This window comes from Giraffa tippelskirchi, chromosome 10 (assembly GCF_054371585.1).
Source record: "Giraffa tippelskirchi isolate mGirTip1 chromosome 10, T2T-mGirTip1v1.2.pri, whole genome shotgun sequence".
In the NCBI taxonomy this organism is placed as follows: Eukaryota; Metazoa; Chordata; class Mammalia; order Artiodactyla; family Giraffidae; genus Giraffa; species Giraffa tippelskirchi.
The window spans coordinates 110,620,974-110,640,618 of NC_137284.1; the positions used below are offsets into that span (position 1 = coordinate 110,620,974).

Below are 19,645 nucleotides of genomic sequence, written 5' to 3' on the forward strand. Positions count from 1 at the left end.
CCTTTAATGATTGCTCATTTTATCCTCTCTGCTCCTGACTGTCTAAGGGTGAACCAGGATGTCTAGGGGAGGGGAAAAGGCAACACCCCTTCTGCCTCCAGCACAGCCCCTGCGTGTGGTCCAGGCTGACCCCTCTTCCCTGACTGGCTTCCTGGGAGTTTACCTGGTGTATTAGGACACCTAGGGGTGGCTCTTCCTTTCACAGGATTCAGGGGCCAGGAAATCATAAACAAGAGACATCTACATAAAAGAGGCTCCAGCATCCATGCTGCTGGAAGAACCCCTGCTCAGAGGCCAGCGCCATCTCAGGGGAGCTTGGACAGGGCCAAGGGCAGCAGCCAACACAGGAGACTCCAACACTTTTCCAATCTTGTGTCCTGCTGATTGAGTTGGAAGATCCAAGGCCAGTTCTTTTCAACCAAGAGTCAGAAATGCACTTTCTGGGGCTTTGGGAAGCAGCAGAGGGTGGGTGATCTTGCCATAAAGAGAGCTCTGCCCAGAGCGGGGAGACTGGTCTCTTATTGCAGCTTATCCTGGGTCGTATGTGACCCAGGACAAGGAGGACATCTGGCAGGCCCAGGAGAGACGAGGTCACTTCTGTCCCACAGTTTGATGCCAAATGGTTTTTTCTTCCAGCAAATCTGTTTCAGGCTGCTACTGGCAACCTCCTTCCAAGTCCCTCTGAACATTTCTTTCAGAAAGTCTGTACGTCCTAGGGGACCATGGCGGTGGCCAAGCCCTTCCCTTGCCTTGGTCTCCTCTCTGCTCTGCCCATATCAGGGTGGTGGGAAGAGGAAAGGGAAGCTGCGCTGAAAAACATTTTTTTAAAAAAAAGTACCCTGGAGATACAAGCCATTTCCTTTCTTTTATTTTCCTTCTTACCCTTTTCAAAATATAGTGTGGGCTCAGAAAAGTATAAACCTTTTTGTTTAGAACTATTCCATGAATCTGCTAGTCTATTGTTCTGATAGAAATCTCCGGAAGATGGAGTACTCTCCAGACTGCCAACACCCTGCAGTGGCTGAGCCTACTTCACTAGGCTGTTTTGCTCCAGCAACTTCATAGAAGCACAGAATCTTAGGGCAGAGGTTCTCAAAGTGGGTGCCCTCTCTAGATGGGCCCATTAGCATCACCAGGGAGACTGGCCAAAATGCACATTCTCAGGCCCTACCCAGACTGCTCTATCAGAGACTCTGGGGGTGAGGTCCGGGAATCTGTTTAAACAAGCCCACCAGGTGACTGTGCTGGGGAAGGGAATGGCAACCCACTCCAATATTCTTGCCTGGAGAATTCCATGGACAGAAGAGCCTGGTGGGCTACAGTCCATAGGGTCACAAAGAGTCAGACATGACTGAAGTGACTTAGCACACAGGTGACTGTGATCACAAAGTATGAGAACCACTGTTCTACTTGTGGGAGCTCCAAGCTATCACGGGCCATTTAAACTCCATCACAGGAGCTCTTAGTTACTGAGATCTGTCCTTCCCTGAAATTATATGCACAGTGTTCTGTCTGAGCACTTGCATGCAAATTTCCATGGAGAAAATCCACAACTTCATCAGAGAAGGAAAGTGAGCTACGAAAGATGACAGAGCCACAGAGAGGCATAGCCCAGCCTGGAAGGGGGTCCCCAAGCCCACAGGTTAGCTCCCTGTGACCTCACAGGTTAGACGTCCTCCCTCCAGCCAGCCCATGGTCAATTTCAGCTCATCCCTTACCTGAGAGATCCAAGGATTTACTGTCTGCAAAACCGAACTCTCCTGCAAAACAGATGTGAGTCAAGACACCTGACCATCAGCTTGCCAGCGCTATCCACTGCTTACTCTGCTCCCTGGAAGGTCAAGGCTGCCCCTGGTCTAGAGAAGGGGGGCTGGGGGAAGGTGGGGTCTTGGCCAAGAGGAAGCATCGCACACAGCAGCCACATACACACTGCACCTTCCGGGGCCATCCCATTTGCTTTGTATTTCTATGATGCTAATGGTGGCTCATGACTCAGTTTTCCCCATTGGACAACAGGGCATGGAAATGAGATGTTGTTGGGAGGAGGGGAGGGCCTCTGGAGTGAGAGAGGACTGAAAGAGGGTGTCCTTGTTGTTTGTCTAACTTGTATAAAATAGTGCATATATGTTCATGGAAAACTCCTAATTTACCTTTACCTCCACCTCCACTATCCTCTTTGATAATCATGTTTGTTTTCTGTCTCTGAGTCTATTTCTGTTTCATAAACAAGCTCATTAACCGGCTCTTTTCAGGAAAAAGGACAAAGAATAGCAATATGGGTCCTGCGCTTGGGTTTTTTGTTTGGTATTCAACAGTCCATCTTACCCCACAAACTGCTCCCATCAAAGGAACCCCAGAACTCCAAAGATTTTCTCTTCAGACATATTTTTCTCTTTCTCTCCCAATTCTCTATTTCCACCTCCACCTTTTTTTAGTCTGAATCCTCTGCTAGCAATGAATCCCCATTTCCCTCTACTTTTCAAAATTACGTTTTCAAGGTCCAACTGACATGTCACCTCCTCCAGGAAGCCTTCCCTGACACCATCATTAGTTTGCCTGCATGTCACCTGGTTAGGTCTCTTCTGCTCTGGAGCCTGCCATACATTCCAACTCCATGGCCCTGGGGATGTCAGTATCGGCATGGGCTCACACACACAGCCAGGCCTGTATGTGTACAGAAGCTCGTGCCAAAGCACACAGGTGTCCTTGCTTGCTGACCCCCCTATAGGCAAGTTCCATCTTCCCAAACAAGCCCATGAGACCCTGAGACCAAGGGCTGCATCTTTCCATCTCCCTGTGTCTCCCCAGCCTCCAGATGGCCAAGGGGGGAGGGGAGGGAAAGGAGGGATGAGCCCAGCCCCCGATGAACCTCTCATTCCACCCCCACCCACTCCTAACAGTCAGAGCTGGGCTCCTGCTGGATGGACAGATGGACAGATGATCAGCAGTCTGTCCTCTCCAAGGTTCCTCTTACCGATGGTTTCGGTCTCCCAGACTGAAACAGAGCAAGAGAGAAAACACAGAGGTGAGCAAGGTTGGCTAAAGTCAATCTGCTCTCCGAGCCCTGCTGATGGTGCCCTCCTCCTTCCCACTCCCAGACTCTGAAGAGAGGTTGCGCTGGGGCCCCAGAGGCCTGAGAACTACAAGCTGGGATTCTCCTGTTCTACTAGAGACTTCTACCATTCCTGCAAGAACAGGGCACAGTTACTGAGAAAGAGAGGCATTCCAAAGAAGGAGCGAAATCACATTCCTGCATCTTCAACAGTTGCAAAGCAGCAATTATATTTACAATGAGCATGAGATTCAGCCCTGGGAACCAGGAAATAAAAGGAAAACTGTGGTTCTCAGCTTTCTAAGTATTTAAGTCAAGTCTAACTTTGTGAATGGAGATGCTAAAAGGCCCTGCCTTAATGAACCATTAAGAGGCAGGTGTAAATAACATATTCATTGTGCAACTGCCAGAGGGAGGCATAGAATCTCAAAGAAAGCATATCTTAAGAAAATTTTATTTTACTGCTGATTCATTTTACCTTTTCTGTGCGTGGTGGAAAAGTAGTCCTGCCATGGTACCTGACCCAGAGTAGATGTTCTGTGAACTTTAAATAAATGACTGAATGAAAGGAGTACGTGAATGGAGGAAGTGATTAAGTTGGTTTCTATAGGAATGAATTAGAAATTGGGGCTGAATCACTGGGCTGCCACCCCACTTGACGTCCCACCATTCACACTGTGCCTCTCCTTTCAGCACTTTCCGTTCTACTCTGGGTTGCATCCAGCCCTCACGCCACTGTTAGGATGGGAGAGTTTAACTGCTGGACTGGCCTAGAATGAGATTCTGGAGGTGGGAAGTATGGCTAACAGGCCCAAACAGAAAGTTGGGGAGGCAAGGTGGGGGCAGCAGAGCTAGACCCTGCCTTCTCTAGTCCTGGGCGGGGAGCCAGAGATGGGGCCTGGCATCCCCAACACACTGCCTCCACCTCCCTGCACCATCTCCTCCAAGCAGATTCCCCTGCAGGCAGAGACAAGGTTGCTGGACTTTCAGGTGTGAAAAAATTTGCCTCTGCCTCTGCCACATGGGCTTGAGGACAGTGGAGCGAAGCGCAGCTTGGAGACTCTCTACTTCTAGAGGGACGCTGGCCGAGGCCTTAGGCAGGTGAGGGAGGAAGCTGAGGACCAGGTCTCAAGGGACTCATGCATGGCTACACAAGTGTCTCAGACCCTCTAGTCCCTGCAGGGGTCCCTACCCTCCTTCCTCAAACCAAGGCCCCAACCCAGGACTCGGTGGTCCATGTGTGGTTCTCAGTACATCACCTGCATGGAGCCCAGTCCCTCCATCTCCCTCTCCCCAACCTAACTCAGCGACCCCCAGCTTGCCACCCTGCTTCCTGGGACACCCACAGAGTTGGGGCAGAGGGCCAGTCTGGCTCCAGGCCCCTCCCAGTGTCAATGTTCACTAAAAGCAGACACCAACCTTCTTTTGGGGTCCATGAGTCTCTGCCAAGGCAGAAATAGGCCTGGAGAGCCCACCAGACTCACATCCAAAGGAGAGATCCCTGGGAACCCTTTCCCCTAAGGCCCCTCCCCATGGACAGCAGTTGTCTGGGCCTCCCTGTAGGAGTGATCATGGTGATAACATCAGCTCACACTTACCGCTGACCATCAAGCTGCACACAGTCCTGCTAAGCGACTTCTACCAGCATCTTCCACTTAAATTCCCCCAGTCACCATTCCACATTCCCATCTGATAGACTAGGAAGTGGGGGAACAGGGGGTTGACTGCCCTGCTCAAGGTCCCCAGCTGGGTTATGTGATGGAGCCCACATCCGAGAGCCTAGCCTTGCCCCACCACGATGACGCACCTCTACAGGGCCTTGCCGTGTGTGAGGGGTGCTTCTGTGTCCCGTTGTGCACAAGGGTCCCTGATTTCATCTCATCAGCACAGAGCTCCGAAATGGGAACCACCTCCCTGCAGGGTGCCCCCGGTCTTTGGTGCTTGTCTCCAGGAATGCCTGGGGTCCGACTTGGGGGAAAAAGCTGGACTGAGTGTAGCCTGAAGAGGCCCTGGGGGAACCCACCTTGGTCTGGGTTGAAGATTCGGAAGAGTTCAGGGCAACTGACAAGGACCATCTCACCCACATGGGCGGGCTTCCAACACGTGATGTTGTCCCACATCCCAGGGCAGCCTGTGGGGATGAAAACCATGGTGAGAGGGCATCCAGTAGTCCCCCAACACACACACACATAGAGCACACACACTCACAGAGCACACACACAGAGCACACACACACAGAGCACACAGAGCGCACACAGAACACACACACACAGCTCACACACACACAGAGCATACACAGACCACACACAAACAGAGCACACACACACAGAGCATACATAGCACACACAGAGCACACACACAGAGCACACACACACAGAGCACACAGAGCGCACACAGAGCACACAGAGCACACACAGAGCGCACACACACAGAGCACACATAGCACACAAAGATCACACACACACAGAGCACACACACACAGAGCATACACACACACACAGAGCACACACACACAGAGCACACACACACAGAGCACACACAGAGCATACACGCAGAGCACACACACACAGAGCACACACGCAGAGCACACACACAGAGCGCACACACACACAGAGCACATACAGGGCACACACAGCACACACAGAGCACACACACACAGAGCACACACAGAACACACAGAGCACACACACACAGAGCACACACAGAGCACACACACAGAGCACACACACACAGAGCACACACAGCACACACACACACGGCACACACAGAGCACACACAGCACACACAGCACACATACACAGAGCACACACAGAGCACACACACACAGAGCACACACAGCACACACACAGAGCACACACACACAGAGCACACACAGCACACACACAGAGCACACACACACAGAGCACACACAGAGCATACACGCAGAGCACACACACAGCATACACGCAGAGCACACACACAGAGCGCACACACACAGAGAGCACATACAGGGCACACACAGCACACACAGAGCACACACAGAGCACACACACCACAGACACACAAAGCACACACACACACAGAGCACACACAGAGCATACATGCAGAGCACACACACACAAGAGCACATACAGGACACACACAGCACACACAGAGCACACACAGAGCACACACACCACAGACACACAAAGCACACACACACACAGAGCACACAGAGAGCATACATGCAGAGCACACACACACAAGAGCACATACAGGACACACACAGCACACACAGAGCAAACACACACAGAGCGCGCACACACACAGCACACACACACAGAGCACACACAGAGCACAGACACACAGAACACACAGCACACACAGAGCACAGACACACACAGAGAACATACAGAGCACACACACAGAGCACACACACACAGAGCACAGACACACACAGAGTATAGACACACACAGCACAGACACACACACAGAGCACACACAGCACATATACACAGAGCACAGACACACACACAGCACACACATACGCAACACACAAACACATAGATCACAGACATACACAGCACACACATACACAACACACACAGAGCACACACAGCACAGACACACACACACAGAGCACACACACAGATAGTACACACAAGCACAGAGCACAGACACACACACAGCACACACACACACAGAGCACACATGGAGCACACACATGCAGCACACACACAGCACACACACACACAGCACCCTGCACAAGCTCTTCCACATCCCCAGGCTCCACATCACTGTGAGGTCCAGGGTCAGATCGACCTCCTGCGTGGAAGGAGAGGCAGGAACTGGCGGGCCTGAGGATGCTCCATGGCCACCACCACCCTGTGCCCCGGCCACCCACTGCCTTTCGGGACAGGCCTAGAGCAGAGAGATGGAGTGAAAATGAAGGAGGAACCTGAAGGAGGAGCACAAACTGGTCAGATGGGGGTGGGGAGGAGGGCAGAGTCAGCCAGGCAGAGAGCTACACAGCCAAGCCCCAGAACTATGAAAGGACTCGGAGCACAAAGGGACGGGAGGCAGGGACCACCTCAGAGGCCACCAAGGTGGGGACACATGCCCAGATCAGGTGAATACTGAGGGATGGAGAGGAGTAAGGAGTAAGGCTCTCAAACTGAGAGCCATTTAGGAATCATTAAGACAGTGACTCATGGTACATGAGCTGCCAGGAGGAGGAAGAAGTCAAGTCTGAAGACTAGATTTTCAGATTTGGGGCGCTCAGTAGATCCTTCCACCCCTGTGCCCACTCTCCTTCCAGCCCCTACCAGCCTTCTGGCGTTGTTCTCTGCACTCCTTGTCACTCCGTCCTCACCTCCCCTTCATGCTTCACCCCTCTTCTGAATTCATCCCTCCTCTCCACTGAGAGGCCTCTTGACCTTACTGACCTCATCACCCTTACTGACTGGGCCCCACCTGACGGAAGGCAGGGGCTCGCATCTGCCCTGCCCTCGGCCCTTTGCTCCACTCATCTTAGATGAGATCAACAGACTCAAAGCTTTTCTTCCAAGGAGCACATAAAATTAAAAGACACTTGCTTCTTGGAAGAAAAGCTATGACAAACCTAGACAGAATATTAAAAAGCTGAGACGTTACCGACAAAGGTCTGTATAGTCAAAGTTATGTTTTTTCCAGTTGTCATATATGGATGTGAGAGACCATAAAGACAGCTGAGTGCCAAAGAACTGATGCTTCTGAACTGTGGTTTTGGAGAAGACTCTTGAGAGTCCCTTGGACTGCAAGGAGATCCAACCAGTCCATCCTAAAGGAAATCAGTCCTGAATATTCACTGGAAGAACTGATGCTGAAGCTGAAGCTCCAATACTTTGGCCACCTAATGGGAAGAACTGACTCATTAGAAAGACCCGATGCTGGGGAAGATTGAAGGCAGGAGGAGAAGGGGACAACAAAGGATGAGATGGTTGGATGGCATCACTGGCTCTACGGACATGAGTTTGAGCAAGCTCCAGGAGTTGGTGATGGACAGGGAAGCCTGGCATGCTGCAGTCCATGGGGTTGCAAAGAGTCAGACATGCCTGAATCAGTGAACTGAACTGAACTGAACAAGGTTCAAGGGCTTCCTGACAGAATTATACACACAACTCCCAAGCCTGTCTCCTGCACAACCTGAGGGCTGCCTCTCACAGCCAGGTGCCTGCTGGATATCCCCACCTTGAAAGGCCCAATACAATCCACACCCAGCCTGTCCAAGACTCAACTGAGCATATCCTACAAAACCTGATTTCCGGCCTCAGTCCCAGTTGGAGCCCTGGAATAACTCTCACTTTGTCACCTTCTCCTTCGTGCTCCATAGCCAATTGGTCACCAAGTCCTGCTGGTCTGACAGTCAAATATTTGTGGAATCCATATCCTACTCTCTATCCTTGCACCTCCACCTGGTCAAGAGCAGACCACTTTTCCCTAGGACCCTGGTTACCGCTTCCCCACTGGTCTCCTCACTCATCCCTACACACCTGTGACCGCGAGCTCTTCCAAAGAAAGATGTGACCGGGTCACACGGCCACCACTATGGGTGAGCACCAACCAGTGGCCCTATCACCTCAGCTCCTTAACATGGTCCCTGAAGCCTGGTCCTTGCTTTATACTCCAGCACAAGGGGCATGGGTGAGGCCACGGGGTGGAGGTCATCCAGGGAAAGGACACAACAAGAGAGGAGCAGGGAACTCCACGTGTTCCCGGTGGGCAGAGGAAGTGCGTATAGTGATATAATCATGACAGGGGGCAAAGGCAGAGATGGGAGGCAGTATGTGGCGTGTCCGATGGCAGAGTGCAGACTTCCAGGAAAGGGACCTCACCTGGCTGAGCAGGCTCTAAACCAGGACTTTGGAGGGCTCCTCTGCCAGGTACAAGACAGCCTGTGCCTGTCCCACCCCCAGGGCTGCGGGAAGGATTAGTAAGTTCATCCATGAAAAGTTGTCGGAAGAAAGGCAGACTCACTCAGCGCCTGGTCGCCATTGTTATTACCACTAATCTCATTATTTCACTTAGGTATCCCTGGGAATCATTCCTCTGAGACAGACCTAGGCAGAGAGATGAAACAGAGCCCAAGCAGGTGAGAAAGGCCGGTGGAGGGCCACTGGGCAGACACAGAGGATGCCCGGCAGGCATTGGGCAGGGGTGGGGGCCTGGGGCGCGCCTCCTGAGCTCACAGCCACTCTGTTGGGGCCCACGGTTTTGGGTCATGTTTAGATCAGAAAGCGTCCAAAGTTGCCATGTGCAAAAAAACCCTATCTCTTAGAATTCAGACCTGGCTACTTTAGAATGGTTAGATAGCCTCACTCAATGGACAGGAGTTTGAGCAAACCCTGGGAGACAGTGGAGGATAGAGGAGCTTGTCGTGCTACAGTTCATAGGGTCACAAAGAGTTGGACACGACCTAGCGACTGAACAACAACAACTTTAGAATTCACATGCAGTCACATGAGCCCATAGTATCCTGCTTCCAGAATGACTGCATTTGGGAGCTAGAAGCACCACAGAAAGCTCTGAGGATGACAAACCAAAATGATGAGGATTCTGGGCACCATATGAAGGGAGATGGGTCCCAAGCCTGTTACTGATGACTCTTGTCCGCCCATTACAGCAAGACTCCCCCTTACACGTGGCTAGTCATGACAACATGTCCTTGAAAGAGATCTAACAGTACCTCTTTGGCCGATGTGGCCCATGCTGACCATAGAATGGCCATGGAGCGTGGCTGTGTCTGGCCCACGCCCTGGGAGCCCTTGCCAACAGATGTTCCTTAATGTGGAACATTAGGCCCTGGCACAGCCAGCTGCTTCTGCCAGCTGATGTTCCCGAGGCCCAGAACTTGTTAGATGAGTGAGGGGACATAGTCACAAGGGCCGAGGGGCTCGGGTGTAGGTGGCAAAATGGGGGAGGGTTCCCAGGTTGAAGGTCAGAGACATGGAGGCAGGGAGGGATCCATCCTCCCAACAACTGTTTACTGAGCAGCTAGCATGTGCCAGAGCCCATCAGGCCCAGGACTACAGTGGTGGAGAAAACAAATTTGAGAAGTTCACATTTGAGGGCAGAGGAAGGGAAAAGGACAGGGTGCCCCCTCCACATCAGCAGGGTGTCACAGACTTGAGTTTTGCCAAGGGCTCACAGCATGATTCTGGCAAGTCTTCACACCCTCCATCCTGACTCAGTTTCACATTGAGCACATCAAGGGCTGGGTGACTTTGAGTGGTCTCCCAACTCCTTGAGTGATTAGAGCTCAGATCTGGAAGAGAGTCACTCAGGACCTGCTGGGATCTGGAAGGATGGCCAGGAGGCTGGGGCTGCCTTCCCTGGCCCCACTGCCAGGACAGACATCCTCAACAGGGCATCTGCCAAGGTCCCCTCACCTGTCCCATGGCCCACCACACTCTACAAGCCCTCCTGGTTCCTGGCCTGCCTCCCCTCCATAGACTAAAGATCCTAGTGAGATAATTCCTGTAGCACCAGAGCAGGTAGGAAGCCTAAAAGTAGAACCCAAATCTTAGGGCCCAAGTCTAGTGTTTGGGTTTAGGAGACTATGATAGTGTGATAAAATAAATTCAATGTCGTGATATAATAAATCACAATGATTCTGATATTGTGAGACTACGATATTGTGATATAATAAGGATTACAGACTTGGTCTTCATTCCAGATTCCTGACTGTTTGGTGCTTCAGTCACTAAGCTGTGTCTGACTCTTTGCGACGCCATGTACTGTAGCACACCAGGCACCTTTGTCCTTCACGATCTCCCGGAGTTTGCTCAAACTCATATCCATTGAGTCAGTGACACTATCTAATCATATCATTCTCTGCTGGCCCTTTCTCTTTTCACCTTCAATCTTTCCCAGCATCAGGATCCTTTCCAATGAGTCAGTTATTTGCATCAAGTGGCAAAGTATTGGAGTTTCAGCTTTAGCATTAGTCCTTCCAATGAATATTCAGGGTTGATTTCCTTTAGGATGGACTAGTTTGATCTCCTTGCCATCCAAGGGACTCTCAAGAGTCTTCTCCAGCACTGCAGTTCGAAAGCGTCAATTCTTCGGCACTCGGGCATAGAGCTCCTAAAACCCTGGGAACAACCTGAATGATGGTGTCAGAGGAGATGCTTTTGTTATTCGTAAGCCTGTTTCAGCCATACCTGAGTGTATGCTCATGACATGGCTCTTGGAGGATAGGGACTGGTCCACAGGGCAACCAACTGTGGGATTAAGGAACTGGAACTTCCAGCCCCACCTCTCACCTTGGGGCCAGAAATGGAGTTAATCATCAAAGGCCAATGATTTAACACATTGTGCCTACATAATGGAACATCCATAAACCCCTAAACAATGGGATCTGGAGAGTTTCTGGGTTGGTGAACACATCCACATGCCTGAGAGTGGCACATTCCACAAAGACTGAAGCTCCCGCACTTGGGATTCTATTGGACCTCACCCTATGGACCTCTTCATCTGGCTGTTCACTTATAAAATCCGTTATAGTAAACTGGTAAATGTATTCTGTAAGTCACTATAGCAAATTATTGAGTGTGAGAAGAAGGCCATGGGAACCCCTGATTGGTAGCCAAGTCAGACTGAAGTGTGGGTTACCTTAAGTGTGAGGACTCACGATGTGCAACTGGCATCTGAAATGGGGGAGCAGTCTCCTGAAACTGACCCTTCACCTGTAGGGTCTGTGCTAACTCTAGGTAGTTAGGGTCAGATTTGAATTAAATTGTAGGGACATCCAGTGGGTGTCCATAGAAAACTGGAGAATTGCTTGGTATGGAAAACGCACACATTTGGTGTCGGAAATGTTGTGAATAGATAAACAGTTTTGCTTTATGGAACAATGTCCCCGATCCCATAGGGAGCTCTCAGCCCTCCACCCACCCCTCTGGCTGGCATCACTGGGGTCAAAGGAGATGCAGGTCTCCTCGGAGCTTCCCAGGATGCCTCGTGCACATTTTTCCTACAGTTATCACCTCTCAGCTGGACCCGGATGAGAAGGGAGGTGGGGTCTGTCTTCTCTCCCATTCTCGGTGGGTTGGGTCTGGCCTCGGGAGCCTCAGAGCCGAGTACTCCCAAGAACACTTCCCAGGGAGATGAGAACTGGGTCTTGGCTCCCAAGAGCACCTTGGGTTTTTTTTTTTAACTAAGGACAGCGACTCATCTTCCTTCCACACCCACGCAATACGTCCAGCTTCTCTCTCCCCATCTGTTGCAGACTCCAGCCCCAACAAAGCTTAGTACTGTTGGGGCTGGAATATTTCAAGATGCCTTTTCTCCTCCTCCCTCTCCTCTTTTTGCCTTTTTTTCATCTTCTCATTTTCTCCTTCCCTTTCTCTTGTTCACTCATGTATTCAAGAAATATTAAGTGTCTGTTAAGAGTCAGACACTGAAGAGCAAAAGTGGGATGAATAAGCACCCCTGGTCTTGGCTTGCCCAGGGCTTATAGTCTGTGATCATGGGAATAAATTTGGATTTAATGCCAAATGCTGAAGAAGACCTTGGATGGTGTATTACTTTCCCATTGCTGCTGTAACAAAGAAAACTTAGTGGCTTACAATGACTCGATTTCTTATCTCACAGTCCTGGAGGTCAGAAGTCAGAAAGGGGCCAGAGTCAAGATGTCAGCATTTCTCCTGGAGGCCCTAGCGAAGAATCTGTTTCCTTATCTTTCCAGATTCAGGAGCCCACCCACATTCCTTGCGCTGTGGCCCCTTCCTCCATCTTTCAAGCCAGTAGCATAGCATCTTCAAATCTCTCTCCTCTGACCCTCCTTCCGCCTCCTGTCACTTATAAGGATGCTTGTGATTATACTGAATAATCCAGGCTACTCACCCATCTTAATGTAACTATACCTGCCAAGTCCTTTCTGTCTTTTAAGGCAACACAGTCCACAGGCTTTGGGGGATGAGGACGTGGGCATCTTTGGTGGGGGCATTATTCTGCCTCCCCCAGAGGGGTTTTAAGACAAGGAGGCAAGTGGCCTGATTCGGCTGTGTGGGAAGGTAATACATTTCAAGAGCAGGAAAGCAAACATGAAGACACGTCTATCAGGATGTGGCAGCAGTTGGGAGGAGGGTGGTGGGGCTCGATGAAGAGCCATGGCGGCCGAGATAGAATGGAGTGCTGTGTAGGAGGGTCTGGAGGCAGGACTTGGTGACAGACTGGCTGGACATAACTGGTGAGTGTGCCAGGGACCATTCATGCTCATCCATCTCATGTGACTGAGTGCTCACTCATGGTGAGTGGGGCGGGGGATGACAAATGGGTCTCAAAAACACCCCTTGCAGACTCCGCAGCCTTTCTCTCTCTCCTCTCTCTGCAGCACCCCTGGAGGCCACGTATCCAGGGTGGCAGTGTTCCGAGATGGATCTCTGAAGGACCAAATGGAGTCAAACTCCACCTTCCCACTCTGCCCACCACACTGGCCTGTGATGTGCAAGCAACAAACATTACAGTACTAAGTCTCTGAGATGTTAAGGTTCATTTGCTATTGCACCATGGTCTAGGCTACCCTGACTTATGCAGTGAAGGGGAGAGAGGCATCGAGGATGGCACCTGGGTTTGAGTGTCTGGATGGCTAGCTGACTGAGCCACCGGCCACAGTGGGGAGGGCTGGATGAGAAGCAGGTGGTGGAGGGAATCAGTAAGCTGGAACTCAAGAGTGTCATTTGGGGTGTGTTTAGTTTGAGATGATGTAAAGAGCCAAGCAGAACTAGATTTCAAATAGGCAGTTAGATAAAATTCTAGTGTTCAGAGGGGAAGTTGCCACTGGAGGAATAGAACAAGAAACAGTCAGTACAAGGAAGTTATGTCGGGCCGTGGGCCCAGATAATATGTCCAGTGAGAGGGTGTAGATTTGAGAGGAAAAAAAAAAAGAGAAGAGACTAGGGCCTGGCCCCAACCAAAGAAAGGTCACCACTCAGAAGAGAAGTTGGCAAGGGAGACTTGGAGGGGTGGCCAGATACACAAGGAAAACTGGAAGATACTACTGACACAGCTGCAGGGGACTCTGCTTCAAGGAGGAGATGGTAAAGTTCATCAGACATGGTTTCAGGGTCAAGAGAGTTCCTCTCCTCTTCTTCCCCGTGCAGAGCAAGTCAGAACCAGTGTTGTTCCCTGGGAGAACTCTCCACTCTGACACCCCAAGCCTCCCAATTCTCCATGAAGCCTGCCTATACCTTCCTGGCTCAGTCTATCCCACTAAAAGCCTCGATGGGGACTCGGTGAGAGGAATTCAGGCCCAGGGGGATTTCTGCTGGGGCGGGAGGTGATGCTGGGCACACTCTCTGGGGCTGCTCCCACTGAGACACCGATATGCACAGCAGCCAAGGAGAGGCAGTGCCTTGTGACAGCAGGAGGGGGAAAGACCACTTGGGCAGGTTGAATGGAGAGAGAATGCAAGAGCCATTAGCCCCAACTGGAACAAAATAAGGAGCTAATCTCGGGTTGTCATGGCAATGATTCCATCCAGTTCCACACAGTGTTCAACACTCGTGAGACCAGGGGGACTCACACAAAGGCGCAGTCCCCTCTTTTGAGAAGCTGCCCGAGGGTGCCTGGGTATTGTTAGAACAAGTTCCTCATCTTGGCACGCAATTCAAGGCTGAAAAATGATTCAACGTACTGAAATTTACTTTATAGCCAATGCTTCTGATCCATAAAATGAGGACCAGCTGTGAATTCAGTGCTAGAGGGGGGTGGAGGGAGGACTAAAGACACAGCCCTTTCTCTGTGGGAGTCAGGGGTCCTCAAAATGTGGACCCCCCAAGCAGGAGAGCCACTGGGAGCTTGCCAGAGGTATGGACACTTGGGCCCCATCAGATCCACTGGGTCAGAAACTGGGGCTGGGCCCAGCAATCTGGGTTTTAACAAGCCTTCCAGCAAGTTCTGATGTAGGCTTATGTCTGAGAACTACAGGACCAAAGGAAAACAGGTTTGGACAGAATCTGAACCCTTTGTCAGATCTGGGAAGTGAGTTCCTCAGAGGCAGGGTCCCTGCAGACCCCCATGCTGGGGATCTGTTCGTTCTCAGAGACGCTGGGAGGCGCAGACAAGAAGCTGATCTTGCTCCAAGGATGGCGAGCCTGGGCCCAGCCTTGCAGAGGTTCCCCCTCCCTCCTTCAGGCCGCTCTCCTGGTGAGGGTGGAGGTGGGGGCTGGGATATGCACTGTGCACCCTGGACAGGCCTCAGAGGCTGGGTCAGAATAGCAATGAGCAGGCTGCTTGCGTCTCCTCCAAGCCGCTTTCCTCCTGCTCATGCCAAAGCCACTGCTGGCCCCCCTCTTCCATCTCCTCCAGAGTATGGGGAGGGGGACCCCCAAGGAGGACCACACCTGACCAGCCCACTTAGATGCAGGGAAGGCCTCCAGACTGACGCAAGCCCACAGCCCCACAAAGAAGAGGTGCTGGCAGGACTCACCGGGGCTGGCAGGGCTGCCTGGGCTGAACCGAGAGAACAAAGCGGTCAGCCCAGCGGGCGGTGCCTGTGCCCTGCGTGGGCCTGGGGACGCTTCAGAGAGGCGACTCCAGTTCCCACGCACAGGAGTCCTTTCTCCTTGTCTCTTGTCTCCTTGTTTCCTAGCGCTCCCTGGCTGGGACAGCAGACCTGGGGCCTGTTCCAGAGCTGGCTCCAGCCCTCAGTGTGACTTGGCCAGTGACGGCCACTTCTGGCCTCGGCCTCTCTGTGCGTCACAACGATGAAGCTGGACTTGGTGTTGTCTCAAGATCTAGTTCGCATGCAGAGGTTTGGAATGAGGGACAAAACCACTAAATATATTGCCTCAACAACAGTCCCAACGAACATCCTTAAAACCTGCCAAGGATGGTGCAGATGAAACCACCCAGTCAGAAACTTGCTTTCACTCTCCATGATCTTCCCTGTATTTTCTACTCACATAAGCTCCCTGCCAAGCTCTAGTGTCCCTCCCCAGCCTATCACTGTCCTTCGGCTTCCACCCTGAAAGCCACTATATACATTACCATCCCATATTCTCTTTGGGGGTGGGGGGTGGGGATCTCAGGATTAGTGAGGGATAAGGATTTAAGTGGACACAGGTGCCCTCCTGGGAGCCCCCCACCTACAGCTACACAGCTACACACACATGTCACAGACACATCTCGTCTCTAACAAATCAGTGTTCTCATTCCGATGTACTCACTTTACTGGATATAAAAGATCACGGGGACGTACAAGTAATACGCTATGCTGTGCTTAGTTGCTCAGTCGTGTCCAACTCTTTGAGACCCCATGGACTGCAGCCCACCAGGCTCCTTTGTCCATGGGGATTCTCCAGGCAGGAATACTGAAGTGGGTTGCCTTGCCCTCCTCCAAGGGATCTTCCCAACCTAGGGATCGAACCTAGGTCTCCTGAATTGCAGGCAGATTCTGTACCATCTGAGCCACCAGGGAAGCCCAAGAATGCTGAAGAGGGTAGCCAATCCCTTCTCCAGGAGATCTTTTTGAACCAGGAATTGAACCAGGGCCTCCTGCACTGCAGGTGGATTCTTTACCAGCTGAGCTACCAAGGAAGCCCACAAGTAGTATAATTAATGCATGCTCATGCTCAGTTGCTTAGTCGTGTCCGACTTTGTGACCCTTTGGACTGTAGTCCACCAGGCTGCTCTGTACATGGGATTCTCCAGGCAAGAATACTGGAGTGGGTTGCCATTTCCTCCTCCAGCGGATCTTCCTGATCCAGGATTGAACCCACATCTCCTGCATTGCAGGCGGATTCTTTACTGCTGAGCCATCAGCAGAAAAATATATATAAGTGTTGCCGTGAATTCACATTCACAGTCACTGGAAAAGGCTGACAGATTTCCCTGTTCAGGTGTGTTTCAGTGACATTGGCTGACCCTTGACCAATGTTCCACGCACAGCGCATGCGCTTGGGACAGAAGGGTCAGGGGAGGTGCTGAGAAGGGGTGTAGCAGGAGAGCTGGTCTCTCTCCATTCACCCCAAGCACAGTATCAATACCAGAATGCACAACTGCTGACTCTTGGTTACTCAGATTGGACTCTTCGCTCCCAGCTGGGTTTGCCTGGACTCTGAGTGCTGCTCTCTGGCCTGAGATGACATGAGCACCCTGGAGGATGCTCTTCTCTGACCAAACCAGTGGTTCTAAAACTTGGATACACTCTGGAATCATTGAGAGGCTTTTAACACACACTCTCAACAAGCACCCTGCCCAAGTGCTCCCCACATTGCTTTGGGGAGGGCCTGACCATCAGCATCTTTAAATGCTCCCAAAAGCTCTACAAGGCACCATGGGATGAATGGCTATCCATGGTTCATAAGCATGTGAAACCTGAAGCCAAGGATGCCCCGAGGACCCAGCCTGAGTCTTGAGTCAAGCCCAAGCCCTGGCAGCTGACAGGATGGCTGATATGCCCCAGGACATCTGCACTGGAGTGTCCAGAGGCCCCCTGCTCTGAAGGACCCTCAAGGTGGGGCTCCTCCAACCCCAGACAGCAGGAAGGACCCCTGAAGTGAGCCGAGCTGGATACTCACGCCTCCCCTCTACCTGCCCCTCTCCTTCCACAAGGCTGAAGCTGGGGCCTGGGAGACCTAGCCAAGCAGGTCACTAGAGGCTGAGGCCTCTAGCCAGCCCGGCCATTGGAAACACAAACACCCTCTGGCCTTTAGTAGCCAAGAAAATTGCAGGCCTTCGCAGGGGGTGCAGATGTAAGGCTCTCCTCTCTCCCAAGTCCTCTCTCCAGCCTCATTTCAACTTCCTCTGCCCTGTGACCTTTCACCGCAGCCAGGGGGGTGCGGGGGTGGGGCTGTCTCCTTCCTCCTTTCTGAGCCGAAATGCAGTCTAGTGATCAGAGAGCACGAACTCTGGAAGGATCAAAGGCATGTCCTGGCTCCACCTTTCCAGGCTGTGCAACTTACCAGGTAACAGGCAGTACCTCTGTGAGTCTATACAGCCTCATCCAGAAAATGGGAGGAAAATGCTACCTGGCTCTTAGGTTGCTGCTGCTGCTGCTGCTAAGTCGCTTCAGTCGTGTCTGACTCTGTGCGACCCCATAGACGGAAGCCCATCAGGCTCCCCCATCCCTGGGATTCTCCAGGCAAGAACATTGGAGTGGGTTGCCATTTCCTTCTCCAATGCACAAAAGTGAAAAGTGAAAGTGAAGTCGCTCAGTTGTGTCCGACTCTTAGCAACCCCATGGACTGTAGCCTACCAGGCTCCTCTGTCCGTGGGATTTTCCAGGCAAGAGTACTGGAGTGGGGTGCCATTGCCTTCTCTGGCTTGTAGGTTGGCGAGGTTTAAATGAGCTACACTATGCAATTGTGAATGTGTAATGATTTAGAAACTGGCCCCTGGTATCTGAGTGCCAGCTGTCACAATTCCCTCTGACCATACTCACTGCCCCCTTCCTACTTTTCCTGGGGTCAGCCCCCACCTGGAACTTCCCTGACTTCCCCATCTGCCCTTCAAAGCCCAAATCTGGTCCCCTAACCCCTCTCTGCTCTTCCAGAAAGCCTTCCCAGATGGTCTGAACTGCACTGATCTATCCCCTAGAGATGTCTCCACACTCCCCAGGAGAACTCTACAGGTAGGGCTATCAGTGTGTGAACCTCTCTCTTGGCAGGCTCCCCATCCTTCCCCTGACCTTGCCCGCACTCCACCAGGCAGGACCCAAGATGCCAGCTTGTCATGGGAGTTGAATGAGTGAGAGGGTAAGGGGATGAGTGAGTGAGTGAATGAATGAGCCGGTGGGTGGGTCAGTGGAATTATTCCATAGGCTTGAGATCCCTTGCTCAAGTTCAGGTTTGAGGGTGACCTGACTCACAGGGTCCCTGAGGCAGGGTTAGAGGAAGGAGGTCCAGGTGGTGTCCTGAGAAAAGCTGGAGAGACAGCAGCTTGGGGGAAGAAGCCCCCAGTGCCACCCCCTCCTACCTCCAGCTCCAGTGGCAGTGGACACACAACACACAGATACCTGCTCCCTGGCCCTCAGCCATACCTCCCTCTAGCCCACCCCCACCGACTCCAGTTCAGGGTTCCAGATATAGGGACCTACTCACTCCTCTTCCCCATCCGCCTCTTGCTGCTGTGATTCCCTCAGCCTAGAATGTTCTCCCCAATCATCCATCCCTCAGCTCTCAACTACCGTCAAGAGCTACCCCTCCCCAGGGCCTAACTCAGGGGTTCTCAGCCTAGATTCTCATCAGAATCACCTGGGGAGCCTTTAAAAATCATGGCGACTATGACAGGCTGAGGTTCTGGTTGAACTGGTTTGGATTGGATCTTGGCTACATTTTCCTAAAAGCTGCCTGGCCTGAGGCACACGCAGCCAGGTGTGAGGACCAAGGATCTGGTTTAAAGGCCACCTTCTCCATAAATCTTTCCCCGCAGAGAAGTCCTTTCATCTGTCCTCTCCTGAGTGCACCTGGGGGTGAGAGCCCCTCCCAGCCATTCTGACCTGCCCCTCTTGGGTGGCACCCATCATTACACCTGCTTCGCCCACATTCACGCTTCTGCCAGGATACACTTGCAGGCGGGGCCTCTTGTCCTCCTCCTGCCCAGGGCTCCATGGGTGCAATTCACTTGAACACCTGTGGGCCCCATCCCCAC

The 19,645-nt window shown here is 52.0% G+C and overlaps 1 protein-coding gene across 6 annotated transcripts in view; it reads right to left on the reverse strand.

Moving 5' to 3' along the window:
* Positions 1–19,645, reverse strand: part of ADCYAP1R1 (ADCYAP receptor type I) — a 62,232-nt gene that overhangs the window by 27,811 nt on the left and 14,776 nt on the right. For 2 of the 6 annotated variants that reach the window (XM_081531749.1, XM_081531747.1), the window contains exons 4-6: positions 5,076–5,183; positions 2,975–2,995; positions 1,719–1,760 (exon numbers count right to left, since the gene is read on the reverse strand). In XM_081531749.1, coding sequence (XP_081387875.1) covers positions 1,719–1,760; positions 2,975–2,995; positions 5,076–5,183 — 171 coding nt within the window. Of the gene's footprint in view, positions 1–1,718; positions 1,788–2,974; positions 2,996–5,060; positions 5,184–19,645 lie in introns of all 6 variants that reach the window. The other 4 variants (XM_081531752.1, XM_081531748.1, XM_081531750.1 and 1 more) reach the window with 3 other exon arrangements.